General features: G+C 49.3%; 1 protein-coding gene across 3 annotated transcripts in view; it reads right to left on the bottom strand.

The window, feature by feature from the left end:
* Positions 1-15,910, bottom strand: part of Chrdl2 (chordin like 2) — a 33,833-nt gene that overhangs the window by 8,641 nt on the left and 9,282 nt on the right. For all 3 annotated transcript variants that reach the window (XM_029568857.1, XM_008844255.3, XM_029568858.1), the window contains exons 2-6: positions 13,083-13,195; positions 8,637-8,730; positions 5,868-6,010; positions 3,382-3,475; positions 1,554-1,609 (exon numbers count right to left, since the gene is read on the bottom strand). In XM_029568857.1, the coding sequence (XP_029424717.1) occupies positions 1,554-1,609; positions 3,382-3,475; positions 5,868-6,010; positions 8,637-8,730; positions 13,083-13,195 (500 nt within the window). The remainder of the gene's footprint in view (positions 1-1,553; positions 1,610-3,381; positions 3,476-5,867; positions 6,011-8,636; positions 8,731-13,082; positions 13,196-15,910) is intronic.

Genomic DNA, 15,910 nt, shown 5'->3' with positions numbered 1-15,910 from the left:
AAGGCCAGCCTGGTCTACATAGTGAGTTCCAGGCCAGCTGGGGCTACAGGAAAACCCTGAGAGAGAGAGAGAGAGAGAGAGAGAGAGAGAGAGAGAAGAGAGAGAATACAGGCTCTGTGTAGGTCTTGGGCAGAATGAACTGGGTGGGGTTTAAGATGTTCATAGACATCTTTGAAAACAGTAAGGACAGAGATTTGGCCAGCCAGCCTCCACCAAGAGCTTCCCAGGTTTTGTCAGAGCCAGGCTTGGAGTCAGAGTAAGCAGAGGGATATAGAATCAGGGGCAGAAAATTTAATGCTTAAGAAAAGTCAGATGATGAAGATCCCAGAAGGTTCCAGAAACCCACAGGGCAGTAAAACTATGAGCAGGTTCCACCCAGAGACAGAAGGTTTTTAAAAAGTGGCCACCCAGACCCCTTCCTTTTATCAATCCTTGGAATCCATAATCCCAAGATCCCGGTCTTCCAGACCAGGCCTAGGAAGGCTGGGATGGCTTATGGGGTGGGAGCTCCACAGCTCAGTCTGGGGACTGTGCAGTTCCAGGCTGTGAAAGTGGAGTGAGGGGCTGGTGACAAGGAACAGAGCCTATCCTTTCCCTCACTGTCGTAGAGTTACCTATATCCCTTCTACAACTTATTTCTGCTGTAGTCTCTGAGGCAGCTCTTTCATGGCTCAGGGACAGACCTGACAGAGTAGAAACTATCCCGGGGCCCAGCACAGGCTCAGGCACACAGGAAATACTGGTAGAGTTGAAGTAAGAAGGATTTGAATGCAGCCTCTAAATGGTGACCTGCCTAAATCATTCAGCTAGCCAAGAAGTTGCTGGCCAGAGCCTCACACTGGCCTGTGGGCCTCACACACTGCCTTCTAGGGAGAAGCAGGAAGGAAAGGGTGGAATAGCTCAGGTCTGTGGGCCCTCCTGCAAAGTCAACCTGACAAAGGCAGATGTCCTGGCAGAGAAGGAGAGGTAAGGAGTCCAGCTTCCAGTGTCCCAGACTCAGGGGGCCCAGGGAGCAGGAGGAGTCTTCACACTGTAACACAGACCTAAAAACTGATGGGCAACTTGAATCAGGGCATGGCTCATTCTCCTAGCTCTTTCCTCTCAGACCAAAGAGAGCTGGGCAGCAGGTCATACCAAGCCTAGACAAGACTGACAGGAGCCAAGATGGAGAAGGGAAGAGAAGGGCAGACCTCTGATAAAGAACCAGCACTCCAGGAGCAAGGTGGAGAAGCCAGGGCTAAGCAAGAGGCCACTCCCTCAGGAGCTTGGGTGCAGCATAGACACAGGCTCTGAATGGAACAGGGCCAGAGAGAGTCCCCAGAGGGAAATGAAGGAGCTTGGGGCCTGCCCTCCCCTGTGTGGTAAACTCTTCCCTTCCAGGCCCATCAGTCGTGATAGGAGCTATGATTACAGACTAGGGAGAAGGACCAGAATATGGGGATGTCAATGTAGCTGACCCAGGGGAAAGGAAAGTCCTGCTTGAGAGTTGTGCACATTTTTAGCTTTGGATAGCAGACCTTCTCCTTACCCTGCCTGCAAAGCTTCACACTCACCTCCCCAAGCTGCAGCTGCGTGGAATTCTCTTCAGCGGAGCTCTCACTTGCCCTGTCTGAAAACTCAAAGGAAGCTGGGTCAGCCTTGGGCTTCTCAGCCATGCCTAGTGCTATATCTGCAACACCAGCCTACCAGCTACTGTGGGAAGGTGGGGAGGGGGCTTACACTTCTCTATACAGCCTGTCCTCATCTCTTTTAAGTTAAGTCTCCACTAGGTTGCTTCCTCAGTTTCCCCATACTGACTTCTGGTTGCTATTGGTACTGAACTGCTCAGCTAACCAGAGCATCTTGAGGCTTTATTTAAAAGTCCCCCCTTTGGGATACTGGTTATCCCTTTGTTGTCCATCATGGACAGCCCAGGATCCTAGCATCCCATGCCTACAACCAGCTTCGTTGCAGTTCCTGGTACAGCCACTTGATCTAGTTTCATGTGATGTCACCAGGCCCTGGTTTTCAATACACACTCCCAGGGCCCTACTCTACAGCACCTCTGCCCCTCCAGGTGAGCCCTGAGGTCTCTTCTAGCTGCTATTCCTGAGGGAAGCAGAACATGGAGCCCCAAAACTTCCTGAATCTCAACACCCCTCTCTCACTCCAGCCCTCATGTCACCACACCATCTGGCATCATGTTTCTGCTTCAGACACCCAGAAGAGTGGAATTAGGCTGTTAGAAACTGCCAGTCTCTCAGTGCCCACACAGAACTGATGCCAAGAGGTGCAAGGAATTTATGGCATTTGATGCCAAAAACCAGGACTAAACTCAAGAACACCATCCAAAATGCCAACACCTGGGGTCTCCCCAAGAATCTTTCCTTGGCTGCCCCAGCCCACAGAGACAGTACAATTGCATCTCTCTATTCAAGCCCAGCCTGCCCTTTACCAGCCCATGTGCTGGCCTCAGTTTTACCCAGAGATGTTACTCCAGGAGACCAATTCTGTGTCCTATGTTATAGAAAAAGACATGGCCCCAGCCCATGTTTGTTCCCTCCTGGGTGCCACTTTGTTCTTGTCAACCTTGTCAGGTTGTGGGAACTCTGCCCAGGCACTACAAGCTCTGCAGCAGTGCCCCTTCTGTACCTGCCAACTTATTGCCCTCAGTCCTGTCCTTGTCTGTGTCCCTGCCATGCTCTTCCTCCCCACTTCCTGCTGCTTCCAAGACTTCCTGGCACCCATATCCTAGTGAGTGGGGGCATTAACAAAGGTGAGTAACCTGAGCCTTGATCAATGGGAGTTGACAAGTTGGTAGATAAAGTCTTCTTTCTCGTCTCCCACCCCCACATTTTCACTTGCCCTCATGTGTACTCCTGGAATTGGAATGATAGAAGTGGCCCGACACAGCCTTAGCCATGGGTCCTGCTTTCTGGAACGTCCACACCAAGCTACCACCTCTCTGCAGGAAGGACCCATCTACTACAAGCTGGCTGTCCCTGAGACTTCTCCTGATAGTGCATGAAGTAGGCACTGAGGGACCCTGGAAGACCTCAGGGAGATTCACTCTTCTAGCTTCATTCTATTACTGTGATAAAACACTCTGACCAAAAGCAACTTAGCAGAGGGAAAGGGTTAATTTTAGCTTAGAGGTTACATTCCATCATTGAGGGAAGTCAAAGACCCCGCTTGCTGGTTTGCTTTGCAGCTATCCAGGACCACCTGCCCACAGAATGGAGCTGCCCACAGTGGGCTGGGCCCTCCTACATCAATTAACAATCAAGATAATCCTCTGCAGACATGCCCACAGGCCAATCTGATCTAGGAAACTCAATCAAGGCTTTCTTCCCAGAATACCCTAGGCTGCATCAAGTTGACAGTTAAAGGTAAGACACTCACCTTTGCTGATCTGGCAGCAGGAGTCGGGCGGTGGGAGTGAAGTGGGGCAGCCAGGTTCAGGGCAGGTCATGAGGCCACAGTAGATCTGACCTTCCTGACAGGCAGAACACATGAGACTGGAGATGAGCTCTGATGAAGATCAGTCTTAGGGCTCAGGGAAGCCCCCCTTCTCTGGGAGCAAATAGCCTTGAGATCTCCCCTGAGGTGGAGAAGGGAGGGCATGGCATATGGCTGCTGGGCAAGGCCAAGCCAGTTCCTATTCTCACGCCAGGCCCTAAAAGGAACTTCACCTCCAGTGTTCCCTAGACTCAGCAACCTATGAGGTGGGCTTTTCCCCATCTTACAGTTGAAGGGGCTCCTGAGAGGGCTGGGGGCTGTTCTATTCAGTGACAGAGACAACCAGAGTAGAAGAGATCTGGGTACAGGCTTCAGGCTTTTCCTATTGAAATCAATGTCCTCCCAGGCCTCGGTGAGGGGCCTGGCATGGGTGCGGACTAGATGGCTGACACCTGGGCTTATCTTGGTCTTATTGAAAGCTCTTGGCCTCCAACTTCAGGACCCCCTTCCCCCGCAAAAGACAAGGATATAGGGCAGGATGCATGGCCCTCTGTGAGGCAAGGGGCCAGGTGCCTTTAGAGAAGACTTCTCTTTCGGCCCGAGTTTCACCTGTGAGAAGAGAGGGCACATTCATGGTTTGTGAAAATCAGGTGAAGGCATGGCCATGAAAACCAATGGTAATATACCACGTTCTTGCAGGAAGTGAGGTAGTCCAACCCATGAGTCTGAGAAGTAAGGATCTTGTTCCTAGAGAGAAGATTAGAACCCAAGCCAGTGCCATGAACAGTGATGAGAAGAAAGAAAGGGGAGCCATGCATCCAGGAAGAATGGACAAAGGAGCTACTAGAATATTCTAGAATATTCACCACTTCCTCTACCCACAGCCTTGTCCTAATCTAGGCTCTGCCTTTCATGGGAAGCAGCACGGTAGTGAAAAAAGAACATGGGCTTCAGGAGGCCTGGAGGGAGGCCTGGGTCTGCACTCTGCCTGTGTGGCCTTAGGCAAGCTGCTCAGCTGCTTTGAGCTCCAACTGCTTACCTGAAAAACAAGCCCAACATCCTTCTAGAGCTGTTGGATAGACCCAGATATTTCTATGAACATGAACCTAATGTTCTATCCCACTGCAAGATGACTGGGCCCTGCAAACAGAAGTCATCTGCTAGGCTGACATGCAATCATTTCCAGATACTAATAGGCTGTTTGCTTTGCCACATGGATAGTTTTAAGATTCAGTCTCTGGGCTGGAGAGATGGCTCAGTGGTTAAGAGTATTGGCTGCTCTTGCAGAGGACCTGAGTTTGGTTCCCAGCACCCACAAGGTGGTGAATCACAATTTGTAACTCTAGTTCCAGGGACTCTGACGCCCTCTTTTGGTCTCCACAAGCATTGCACCCACATGGTGCACATGCATACATATAGGCAAACTTCTCATACACATAAAAATAAAGATTCAGAGTCTCAGAATGATGGAAACTGAAGAAACGGGGAGAAAGGCTAAAAGAAAGGTGATTTTCCAAAGTCACACAGAGAACCTAGTGTTATCCAGCTATTTTCTCCAAATTCAAATGTTTCTTTTTGGAGGGAAGAGTAAGGCTGATAAGACTCAGAAAGTTAAGGACCCTTACAAGGCTCAGAAAGCTCAGAAGGTTCTAAGAGCTACAAGCCCCCTCTCCAGGGTTATATAAACAGCAAAATATAGCCAAGAAAAGGGCTGTTGTGTAGCTGCCTGCAAGTTGTGCAGGGAACTCCAGGCATGCTAGTTGTCACTCATTTTCCATTGGGCTTTTCAAAACAGTGATAGAGTTGCTTTTGAGTCACCCATGTTCCTATAAGTGATCCCAATAAACGCATTGACTTGCCAAGCTAGGTTTGGGTGAATGGCTCCTTTGGTTTGTTCATCTCTATCTGGGATGAACAGATCTTAGTTTCAGTCTCTTTGGAAAAAGGTCACACAACACCAGGGTAGAGCTGGAGCTCAACCACAGGTCTCTGACACCCCATTTAGAAAGAACATTACAGATCATCCCAGAGGACCCCTTGAGGAGTCAGAGGAACCAAGGCCAGAGAAGTTTGGTGATCAGGGAGTAAGGAGACAAGAAAGCTAAGCCTAAGGGTAAGAATAATTACATGGAGTGTCTGGGACAGGAAGAGAGCCACACCTAGACCCTTCCAAGCAAGAGGGAAGACTTTCTATGCCAGTCCCTGCTTGGCTTCACCCTCTGCCCCCCATCCCCATCGTAGACTGTCAACCCTGCTGCCCCTAGGCCCTGCTCTGAGCACAGACAGGAGTCTAAGCTGTTTCTGATTAAATCCCATTTGCTACTGCTGGCCCCATCTGTGTCCCAGACCCTCCCCTGCCCCTGTCTGCCCTGTGTGCTCTTTGCAGGCAGGACATGAGCTTGGGCTACAGGGAATATAGATGGTCTTACGATACAGCTGCAGAGGACACACTGGTTGGAAAGGTGGGCAGGTAACAGCTCCTGGGCACTGAAGATCTCTCCATGTTGGTATGTGGTCTCATTGTACTGGCAGGACTTTGAGGGGGCCCGGAGCCCAGAGGGGGCCTGAAGATCTGCAGGTGGGAAGGGGCAAGGGGAAGAAGGAATTGAGGTTTTATGTGGATCTGAGATTTTGCCAGAATTAGGCAGGCCACTTTTTTGAAGAACCCCATCCCCCCTTAGCATTTAAACCAAGCTCTGGCTTTGAACTTCCTAGCCATTTCCTATATCTGCTAGCCAAGAGGTGCTGCCGATACCCACATCTGACCTCCCTCTCATGGTTTTCCACTGCTGCCTAGCTACCCCTCAGTGTCTGAGGCCCATGAGCATTCACAAAGCACCTCCCTGTGTGAGGCTTGGTTATAGGCACTAAGAGATACAGCTGGGAAACCAAGTTCCTGCACTCTTGGAGTCACATTCTCATGGAATCAGGTGGGGTTCCCTCTGCCTAGTACTTGATGTAATCTCCTATCATTCACTGGCTACTAAGCCCAACTCCTCATCACTGTCCAGTCAGACTTCATCTTGCTGGGTAGAGGGGACGGCCCCTTGTCCTGGGACATCCCTCTTATCCTTTCACAACACCTTCATTAAGCCCCTTCTCTGCACCAGGCCCCAGGCCCCATCTGGAATGGGGTGATGACATGACTCAGCCCTGCCATCAAGAAGCTCACTGCCTTAGGAGTAGAGAGACAAGCTACAGCACATATACTGTACCATGGTAAAGGCCAGGGCAGCGGAACTACAGGAGCTGGGGAAACTCAGAGGAGGAGCCCCTAATTTGGCCAAGGAAGGCTTCCTAAAGACTGACAGCTAACAGAGTCCAGGAGAAAGAGAAGAACCAAGCAGGCAGAAGCCAGAGGATGGAAGGACAGACAGGATGGAAGGGCATTTAAGGAAGAAGTTGCCAGGCCAAGGCACAGGGTCAAATCTAACTCTCTTGGAGAGGTAAAGGCCCTGGAGCCAGCATCAGACACAGAGGAGGTGGAATGCCCCCTCACTGGGCAGCATGAAGCCAAAAGCTTCTGTTCCCCCAGGACACCCAGAGCAAGGGCTGTGTATGACCCATGTTAGGCCCACAGAACCCTGCTGGACTCCCACTTAGAAAGTGGGTCTTTCACATATGCTTCCTTACTGAGAAGCACAGTCTGGCTCCAGACCCCAGAGCTGAGGCCAGAACTCAAGGGCCCCTTCCTCACTGCTTCCCTCTCACTTCTGAACATCGCTTCTCTCAATATCTCTCCTGGTCTGAGTTACCCACCCATACATCTGCTGTCCTTCACAGGTCACTGGATCATTCCAGTTTCTTCTTAAGCTATCTCACCTCTCTCTGACTTCTATTTCCTAGAATCCTGGTCCCTGAGGCTTTTAGAACCTTAAATTCAGGAAATTATATACATCTAGCATTGGGACACAGAGAGTCTCCAAAGTTGAGCCCTGGGGGAACCCTCAGAGGATACATGCCAAGTCCTTTGGTCACTCCTGGCTGCAGGGTAACAATAGTGGAGTCTCCCTTACAGAACGGCTAGGGTTTGGATACAGTTTGAGGGTGTCCCCCAGAGCTTGGTCCCTGGTGTGGTGGTCTTGGAAGGTGATTTGACATAGAGGTGGGGCCTAGTGAAAGTTGCAGAGGCCCCGGGCACACCACCCTTGGAAGAGATTAATGTAATTCTTGTGGGACTCTGGTTAGCTCCCGTGAGACATCAAGCAAGTTGAGCTTATGCTCCTGTCCCTTCTGCACAGTCGGTTGCCTTCCCATCTCGTTACCAAGCTGTAATCCCATTGACAGAATTCCTATCAGAGGCCAAACTGATGGGGTCACCAGATCTTGGGCTTTCAACCTCCAAACCTGTAAGTTAAATAGCTCTTTTCTGAATAAGTACCTACCTTCAGGTATTTTGTGATAAAAACGGAAAATCCAAGCCAGCTCCAAATCACTCACCTTCCCTTCCCAGATTGTGTCCACTCACCTCTGCCTAGCCAGAGGGACTGGAGACCAAGTGTGTGGTCAGCTGGCCAAGCCGGCCCGTCTCCTTCAGTCTCTTTCTACTTTCTCTCTTTTTTTAAAAATATTTTATTTATTATTTTTATTTTATGTGTATGCGTGTATTGCCTGCATGTACGTAAGTGCATCCATGTTGTGCACCCACGGAGGACAGAAGCGGCTTTCAGATCCCCTGGGACTGGCGTTACAGACAGTTGTTGGCTGCCATGTGGGTGCTGGGATTCAAATCCGGGTCTTCTAGAAGAACAGCCCGTGTTCTTGACCGCTGAACCATCTCTCCAGCCCCTTCTCTCTTTATTTTTAAAATGCTTGCATTACATTTATTCATTCACTTGGGGGGTGGCATGCATAGTGGGAGCTGAGCAACCTGTAGGAGTCAGTTCTTTCCTTCTACCAGGTGTATCCCAGGGATGGAGCTTAGGTCCCCAGCCTTGGTGGCAAGTGCTGAGTCATCTGGCCAGCCCAGTTGTTACTTCTTCTGCCTCCTCCTGCTATGCACACCAAGGTAAGAGCCGGGAGTTCACTGCTACTTAGCCCGACTTGTGAGTCCTGAGCATCTCTGTGTCTCCACATCTCTGATGGGCAAGGCTGCCCTTCTCCTTCCAGGACTTTCTCTCAGCCAGGGGCCCACATCAGGAATGAGACAAAGGGCAATGGAGAGAGGTCAGCGCCAGGGGAAGAGCGAGGCCACTTACCCACACACCTGGGACAGCACTGCTGTGGCTCTATCACAGGCTGTGAGCAGTGGATGGGCGGGCAGCGGAGGCGGTAACAATTCACGTGGCCAGACTGAAAGGGATACAAGGGTCAGTTCTCCTTCCAAGGAACTACTGCCTCCTGCCTGAGGGATCCTCTCTGAAAACCTCCACCCCAACTGCACAATGCCTTGTCTTAAGCTAATGAGGGGACTACAATCAAACTCAGCTGAGCCCTGTCCCTCCCCTGCCCACTAAGCAGATCTCACTTGGCCTAGTCATCTGCATCCTTGACCCTGGGGGGCAGGGAGGACAGAGGTATTCATGGGTTTGTTTGGATGCTGTGTCCCCTTCCTGAATGTGAAAAATACAAGTAAAAACCTTGAGTTATCTTGACATTGATCTTGGTGCTTTGACTACATTGTTTTTAACTCTATGGCTTCATTCTTTCAGAACAGGTACCCTCCACCTTGTGGTCAAAGGAATGCAACACTTACGGGCAAGTGACCAAGATGGGATAAGACTAAAGACCTGGTGTGGAAAGGATTCGGGGCTTTGTGTTCCCACTCCTTAAATCTCCAGGAGGTCTGGGGAAGGGAACCCTGGACAGAGCCTTTGGAATTAGCACCCAAGGAGGGACTTGAAATTCTTTGACTTCTTCAAGTTCAGCAAATGAGAATGAGACAGAAAACACAGTGACAGATGCACAGAGCAAGGGCAGGGGCCACAGCCCCTTTGGGAGGTTTGTCCTGTGCACCAGGCCATCTCTCAGCCCCTCCTCAGCCTTCCCACACCTTGCTCTTCCCTGTGTGCCAGGCTCACTGCACTGTATGGTGGAGGGCCATTTATATCTGTTTCCCTTATTCAACCATGAACTCCAAAGCAAGTGTCAGCACAGGGCCCGACTCCAAGTGAGCACCTGCTAAAATCTGAATGTGTGGGTGAATGATGAGAGAGAGCCAGGAGGCAGACATGGAGGGTCTCAAATAAGGGGAGTCAGTATCACTTAAAACTCTGAAATTGGAAAATTTTGTTTCTAGCCCCCTTGTGCATAGTTCTTTCCCACTGACCTCTGCCCAGCAGGGTCTGTGGATAGCACTTCTTCCACAAGCAGTTTCTTACTCTATGGAAGACTCTAGACTGCCTAATCCCTCTGGGGACCCTGTGGCCTAAGATGACCAGAGATAAGTCAAAAACTTATCAGTACTAAGAGGTATCTCTGAATCCATAGAACTAGCCTAATGTTCAACAGAAGTCTAGAGACCCAACACTCATTGGAAGTTAATCAATGTCGAGAGGGCAAACTGAGGCTGTCAGATGAGAAACTAGGTGGAATACAAGGGATGTATGGTCTAAAGCGCTCATTCTTTCTCTTGGCTCTGATCTGGAAGGAGCCAGAGGCGATCAACAGCATACACCAGGAGATGAGGTAGAGAAAGGCTGGAGGTAAAAGGGGGGCTTGTGGCAAAAAAGCTTTTTGTGGCCAAAGGAAACCTATTTGGAAAGTCATAGACACCATTTCTGGAATAGCTGTGTAAACATAGATGACACACTTCATATTCTCAACATTCACACATTCAAAAGGAAAGAAGACTGTACCAGAGATTAACTGCCTACGATCACAGCAGCTAAACACTGTAGCCAGGGCCTGTGTCTGCCTGGGATGCTGAGCCACTTCTGGCACCTATGCACTGAGTATATTGATTCCTCTCTGAGAACTAGAGAGGAAGTGACAAGCTTTCTGTTCTCACAGAACCTGCATCCTAGTGGCTCGAGATAGACTACAAAACAGCATGTGAGCAGGAAAATGATTTCAGATGTTAGCTTTCTGGCCAAATCAACCCAGGAAATGTAATCAAATGAACACATTTAGAAATAGCTGTAATGGCTGGGTATGGAGTGGCACACAGCTTTCATCCCAGCACTTGGGAGGCAGAGGCAGGTGGAATGCCATGAGTTCAAGACCAGCCTGGTATACATAGTGAGTTCCAGGCCAGCTAGGGCTTCAGGGGAGACCCTGCCTCAAAAAGACCTAAAAACAAACCCTAGAAAACAACAAAAAAAACCCAAACAACGCCCCTCCAAAAATCTCTAACCAACCAATCAACCAAACAAACAAAAAAACAGCTGTAATGGCGGGGCATGATGGAGCACACCTTTAATTCCAGTACTCTGGAGGCAGAGGCAGGCAGATCTCTGTGATTAAGGCCAACCTGGTCAAGTTCCAGGCCAGCTGGGACTATAGGGAGACCCTGTCTCAAAAAACAGCAACAACAAAAATAGAAACAACTGTGAGGGAAGACCTCTTAAGGAGGCAACATTCACGTTATGAACTGGGAAGGAGAGGGAGCCATTTATGAGATGTGGAAAAGACTATTCCACTGGAGGGAATAAGTGAGAATGTTCAAGTGTTGGAGGGGTGGAGAGAAGGTCAGTGTGGCTTCAGTAGAGTGTGGGTACGGAGTGAAACTGGAGAATAAGGTAGACATTGAAGCATGCAGAGCTGCCGAGGGGGCTGGAGATGTAGCTCTGTTGGTAGAGTGCTTGCCCAGCAAGCATGAAGCCCTGGGTTCCATCACCAGCAACTCACAAACTGGGCATGGTGGCAGACACTTGATCTGGGTACTAAGGTAGTAGAGGTAGGAAAATCGGAAGTTCAAGGTCGTCCTCAGATATATAACAAGTTTGAAACTAGCCTGGGCTACATGAGACCCTGTCTCAAAAAAAAAACCAAAGCTATTTATTGTTTTAAAAGTGATACTATCAGTTCTATGTTCAGGAAAGATGATTCCAGCTTCTGCATGGAAGGTGGGTTTTGAGGAGAAGATCAGAGAGACCTGTTGGCAGGTACAGCCATCCAGGTGAGAGATGAAGGTAGCTTAGGTGGTAAAGAAGGGCATTGTAGAGAGATATGTAGGGTTCAGGTTACACTATGGAAATACGGGCAACAGTCCTTTGGGTTGAAGAAACTACATGTGTGAACTCTGGGGAAGGAGGTATGAATAAGCTCCAATGGCTCATAAAACTTGGACTTTGTCAACTGGACCACATGATATGTCTGGAATTTTCTGTTATGGTTTCCTTTCTGTTCTCTGGCTATCGTTCATAAAGTCCTTTTGGAATGGCTTATTGCACCAAGATGGTACAAGCAGTGGGGAGCCAGAGGGAAAGACCCAGAAGGAGTGAGCCCAGTATGGAAGTGAAGGGAGGGGCTACTCCACTACTTCCCCCTTCAGGGTCTCCTCAGGAACTCTTCTCTGCCCCCAGAGGCTCTGTCTTAACTAGAGAGGCCCTTGGAGCTTCTACCACCCCCTCTTGGTTTGTGAGGGAAAGGGAGTACAGAGGGAGAGCCAGGAGCCTCCTCAACACCAGCGTCCAGAAAACAAGCTGGAGACACGCCACCTGGATGAGTACCTCCTCAACCCCTCTCCTCCTGCACTTCTAATCTCACACCTCTCTGGAGCATTCTGGATTCCAGGGTCTCCTTTATTATATACAGTTGATTATGCAAGGCCCTGTGGAAGTGCTGGATTGATAATACAGTTTGGATGTTGAATGTCCCTCAAAGGTGCATAAACTAAAGGCTGTGTCTCAGGGTGATGCTCTTGGGAGGTTCTGTGGACTTTCAGGAGGTGTTGCTTTGTGAGAGGTTCATAGGTCACTGGGGGTGTGTCCTTGAAGGTGACTATAGGACTCTGGTCTCTTCCTCTCTTTCTGTGGCTTCCTGGTCATGAAGTGAGCAGTTTTATTCTGTACTTGCACCCACTGTCAGGTATGGTCTCACCACAAAGCAACAAAGCCAACTGATCATGGAATGGAGCCTCCAAAACTATGAGGTAGCATAAACCTTCCTTCTTGCTTATTATCTCAGGCATTTTGTTGTAGTAATGGAAAGCTGACTGATGCAGTTGGAGAGAGAGAAGACAGAAGTGAAAACAAAAACATGGTCTCTCCTCTAGTTGATTCAGGCTTTGGCAGGGTATCATATTGGATGTAAGACTTGTTCTTGCAGGGTTCCATCTGGGAGATGCATGTTACTGTCTCACAGAATGAGACAGAGACATTTACACAGGGAGAAGTACTTCCAGGCAGAGGTCATTTGCCCATTTGGGCAAAGCCTTAAAGAACAAGTATTTAGACCAGTCAAGATAGAAGAATGCACCCTAAATCTAGGATGGGGCTGGAGGGAATTCCATGGAAAGGAAGGAGAAGTCAATCCACAAAGGCTCTGCCTTGGCTGTCAGGAAGCAGCAAGACTGGCACACAAGCTGGGAAGAAAACTGAAGGTTAGGTCCTCGGCTCACCCCACCACTGAACCACAGCTACCTCTGACAACATCTAGGGCACTCGTTCCTGGATGCCCGGGCCTCAAGTCAGGCTATCCTCCCACCCCCTGTTCTCCCAGATGTACCTGATGAAGGTGACCTGGTGGCCAGAGGAACCTACCTCAGTGCAGGTACAGCGCACACAGTACATCAGTCCTTGTGGCTCCAAGTAGGGGTGCCAACTCTGGCCGGGAGTATATATCTTCTCACCGAAAATGCAGACTTTACCTGGGCCTGGCAAGCCAACAAGGGCTGTTAGTCCGGGAGGCTCCAAACCAAAGTCCTGCCTCATCCCTGCTCCCAGAATGTCTGAGTCTGAGTCTCAGTTGGACTGTACACTTGCTGGTGGGCATGCTGATGCCCCTCTCTGAGTCTTGACACATCTTACAGGGAAGTCTGGGGATCAAACAATGAAAATGCTTTACCGATTAAAAGCTGTGGTATAAATAGTAGTTTTGATGCATAGATGGATAATATGAAAACCAAAAAGGCTAATTACACGAAAAGGCCACAAGCAGGTAGGACATTAAACAGGGATGTTGTTTCCTTTTCCTCTGTTCCATCTGTCCTTCTCTCCTCTGTCCTCTACACACAGTGTGTGCCGAGGGGCACTTATTCCTCCCAGGGGTGGGCCTGCTGCAGAGAGTTAGCTAAGGAGAGGGAGCAGCGGAGAGTTAGCCGACGAAGGAGGAGTGTTGGCACCATCTTGGAAGCCAGCAGCCCGGAAAAAATGGCCCCGGTGTCCTACCTGCGAGAGGGGGCATTTACCGACCTGGAGCAAGACTGCAGGCCCAGGAGGTGTGGGCAAAAGCTAAAGGAGACTGTGGGCAGGGTGTAGAAATGATCTGGGACGGAGCACTGGTGAGCCACAGAGTGGAACAGGGTGTCAGTGTGGGGCCCCGGTGTTTGCCTTTGTAAGTTATTCTATTTCCCCTACCCAGGATATAAACTATGAAAAATTCAGATAAAGATGTGTTATATGATTTGTCTAATAGCGCCAGGAGCAAGGGACCCTGAGAGAACTCGGGCAACATACACACACACACACACACACACACACACACACACACACAGTCCCTTTGGGTTTGAATAAAGCCACTTATAGCATTTCCCTTCCATTCTATCGCCCTGTATCTCACCTACCATGCTACAAAGGTGATCAGGAAACTGACTTTCATGTATCATTAAAAATGGTATTTGTGGGCTGGGGAGACAGCTCAGTGGGTAAAGTGCTCACTACACAAGTATAGGGACTGGAGTTCAGGTCCCCAGCACCCATGTAAAATGCCCAGCAGTGTGGTGAGTGACCTACAATTTCAGTGCTAGTGAGGCAGAGAGAGGGGATCCCTGGAGCAGGCAGGCTGGCTAGACTAGCCAAATCCGAGCCAGACTAGCTGAAGTGGTGAGCTCTGCATTCAAGTGAGAGGCCCTGACTATATATGTAATATATAGATGGACAGGGATTGAGGAAGACACCCACTGTCAACCTCTGGCCTCCACACACATGTGTACACACATGTACACCCACACAATGTGAACATGCACACACATGCCCACACAAACATGTACACAATGATTTTTGTTAATACTCTTGAGTCATGATCAACATATCTGTTGCTAATAAGTAGATGGATGTTTCTAAGAATAATTGAAACACTGATTTGTTTTTTGAAGTGGGTTAGACTCCTTGCCTGCTTTCCCATTCTCCCGAAGCTTCTCCCTCTCATCTCTCCTAATCCATCGCTGTCACCCTCACCTCTCCCCTTCTCCCCTGCCTGGCCCAGGGTCAGGCCTCCAAGTCCAGCATCGCTACCATTTCCTACCATATTGTCTCTTGCCCTGACCCATGCCCACCTTCCTCCACATAGTCACCTGAGGATCTTAAGCCCAGAAGGGATGTTGCATTCTATGGGCAAGCTCCGTCATCTGCACTCTTCTTATTGAGAGGAATGGGGAAGCCCAGCCTGTGCTAAGTGCCAGCAGAGGTATCCATATTGAAATATGCAGACAGGAAGCTGCATTTACTGGCTGTCTTCTCTGTGCTGAACTTTTTATATAAGTTACTTAATAGGAACTGGGGATGCTGATAGGGTGCTTGCCTAGCACGCACAAAACTTTGGGTTCCATCCTCCGAACTGCATAAACTGGGCATGGTGGTAAAGGCCTGTCTATAATTCTATTACTCTGAAGGTGGAAGCAGGAGGATAACAAGTTCAGTATCATCTTAGGCTACATGGTGAGTTTGAAGCCAGCCTGGGCTATATGAGACTGATTCATTGTCTCTCTGTCTGTCTCTCTGTCTCTCTCTCTCTCTCTCTCACACACACACACACACACACAACTAATTATTTTCTAAACATTGTGTGAGAAGTAAGTGGGACCCAGCTGCTGACACTAGTGGGTGCCATTATTACAATAATTAAGGTAATGAGCACCCAGTCACTGCCTCTTGGATACTGTTTGAAATGTAGGCTAGATAATCTCTATCCTGCAGGGTTTTATATAATCTTATCATAATTACAAGAAAGCTATGCAAGTAAGCAAAGGCTTGCCTAGAGCTCTCCAGCAACTGATTTGAACCCAGAGCTCCAGGTTCCAAACAAAAGCCCATAACCTACATCATTTAACCCAAACTCCGGGACTACCATCTTCCATTTCTTTCTCGCTCTGCCTCACCAGTCACCATACCCATTCCCTGGCTTTCCTTCTTAGATTACGTAGAGGTTGGAACGTAGAGGTTGCCATTAAGGCCCTCTCTCCTAATTTTTAATAGGGCAAACATGCACTTGTACTTCCAGAATCATGCTTTCTTAGCCTTTCAAGCTAAGGGCAGTCCCCCAGCTGGGTAGGGCTAGGGACTCACACACAAGAACTGGGGTGGCTGGAGAGCCCCCCCAAGTACACCCCCCCCAAGGTGTTAGATCTCCTAGGACCATCAAATTGCTTTGA

This window comes from Nannospalax galili, unplaced genomic scaffold, assembly GCF_000622305.1.
Source record: "Nannospalax galili isolate Female #2095 unplaced genomic scaffold, S.galili_v1.0 scaffold278, whole genome shotgun sequence".
Taxonomy (NCBI): domain Eukaryota; kingdom Metazoa; phylum Chordata; class Mammalia; order Rodentia; family Spalacidae; genus Nannospalax; species Nannospalax galili.
This window is presented reverse-complemented; position numbering and strand designations above follow the sequence as displayed.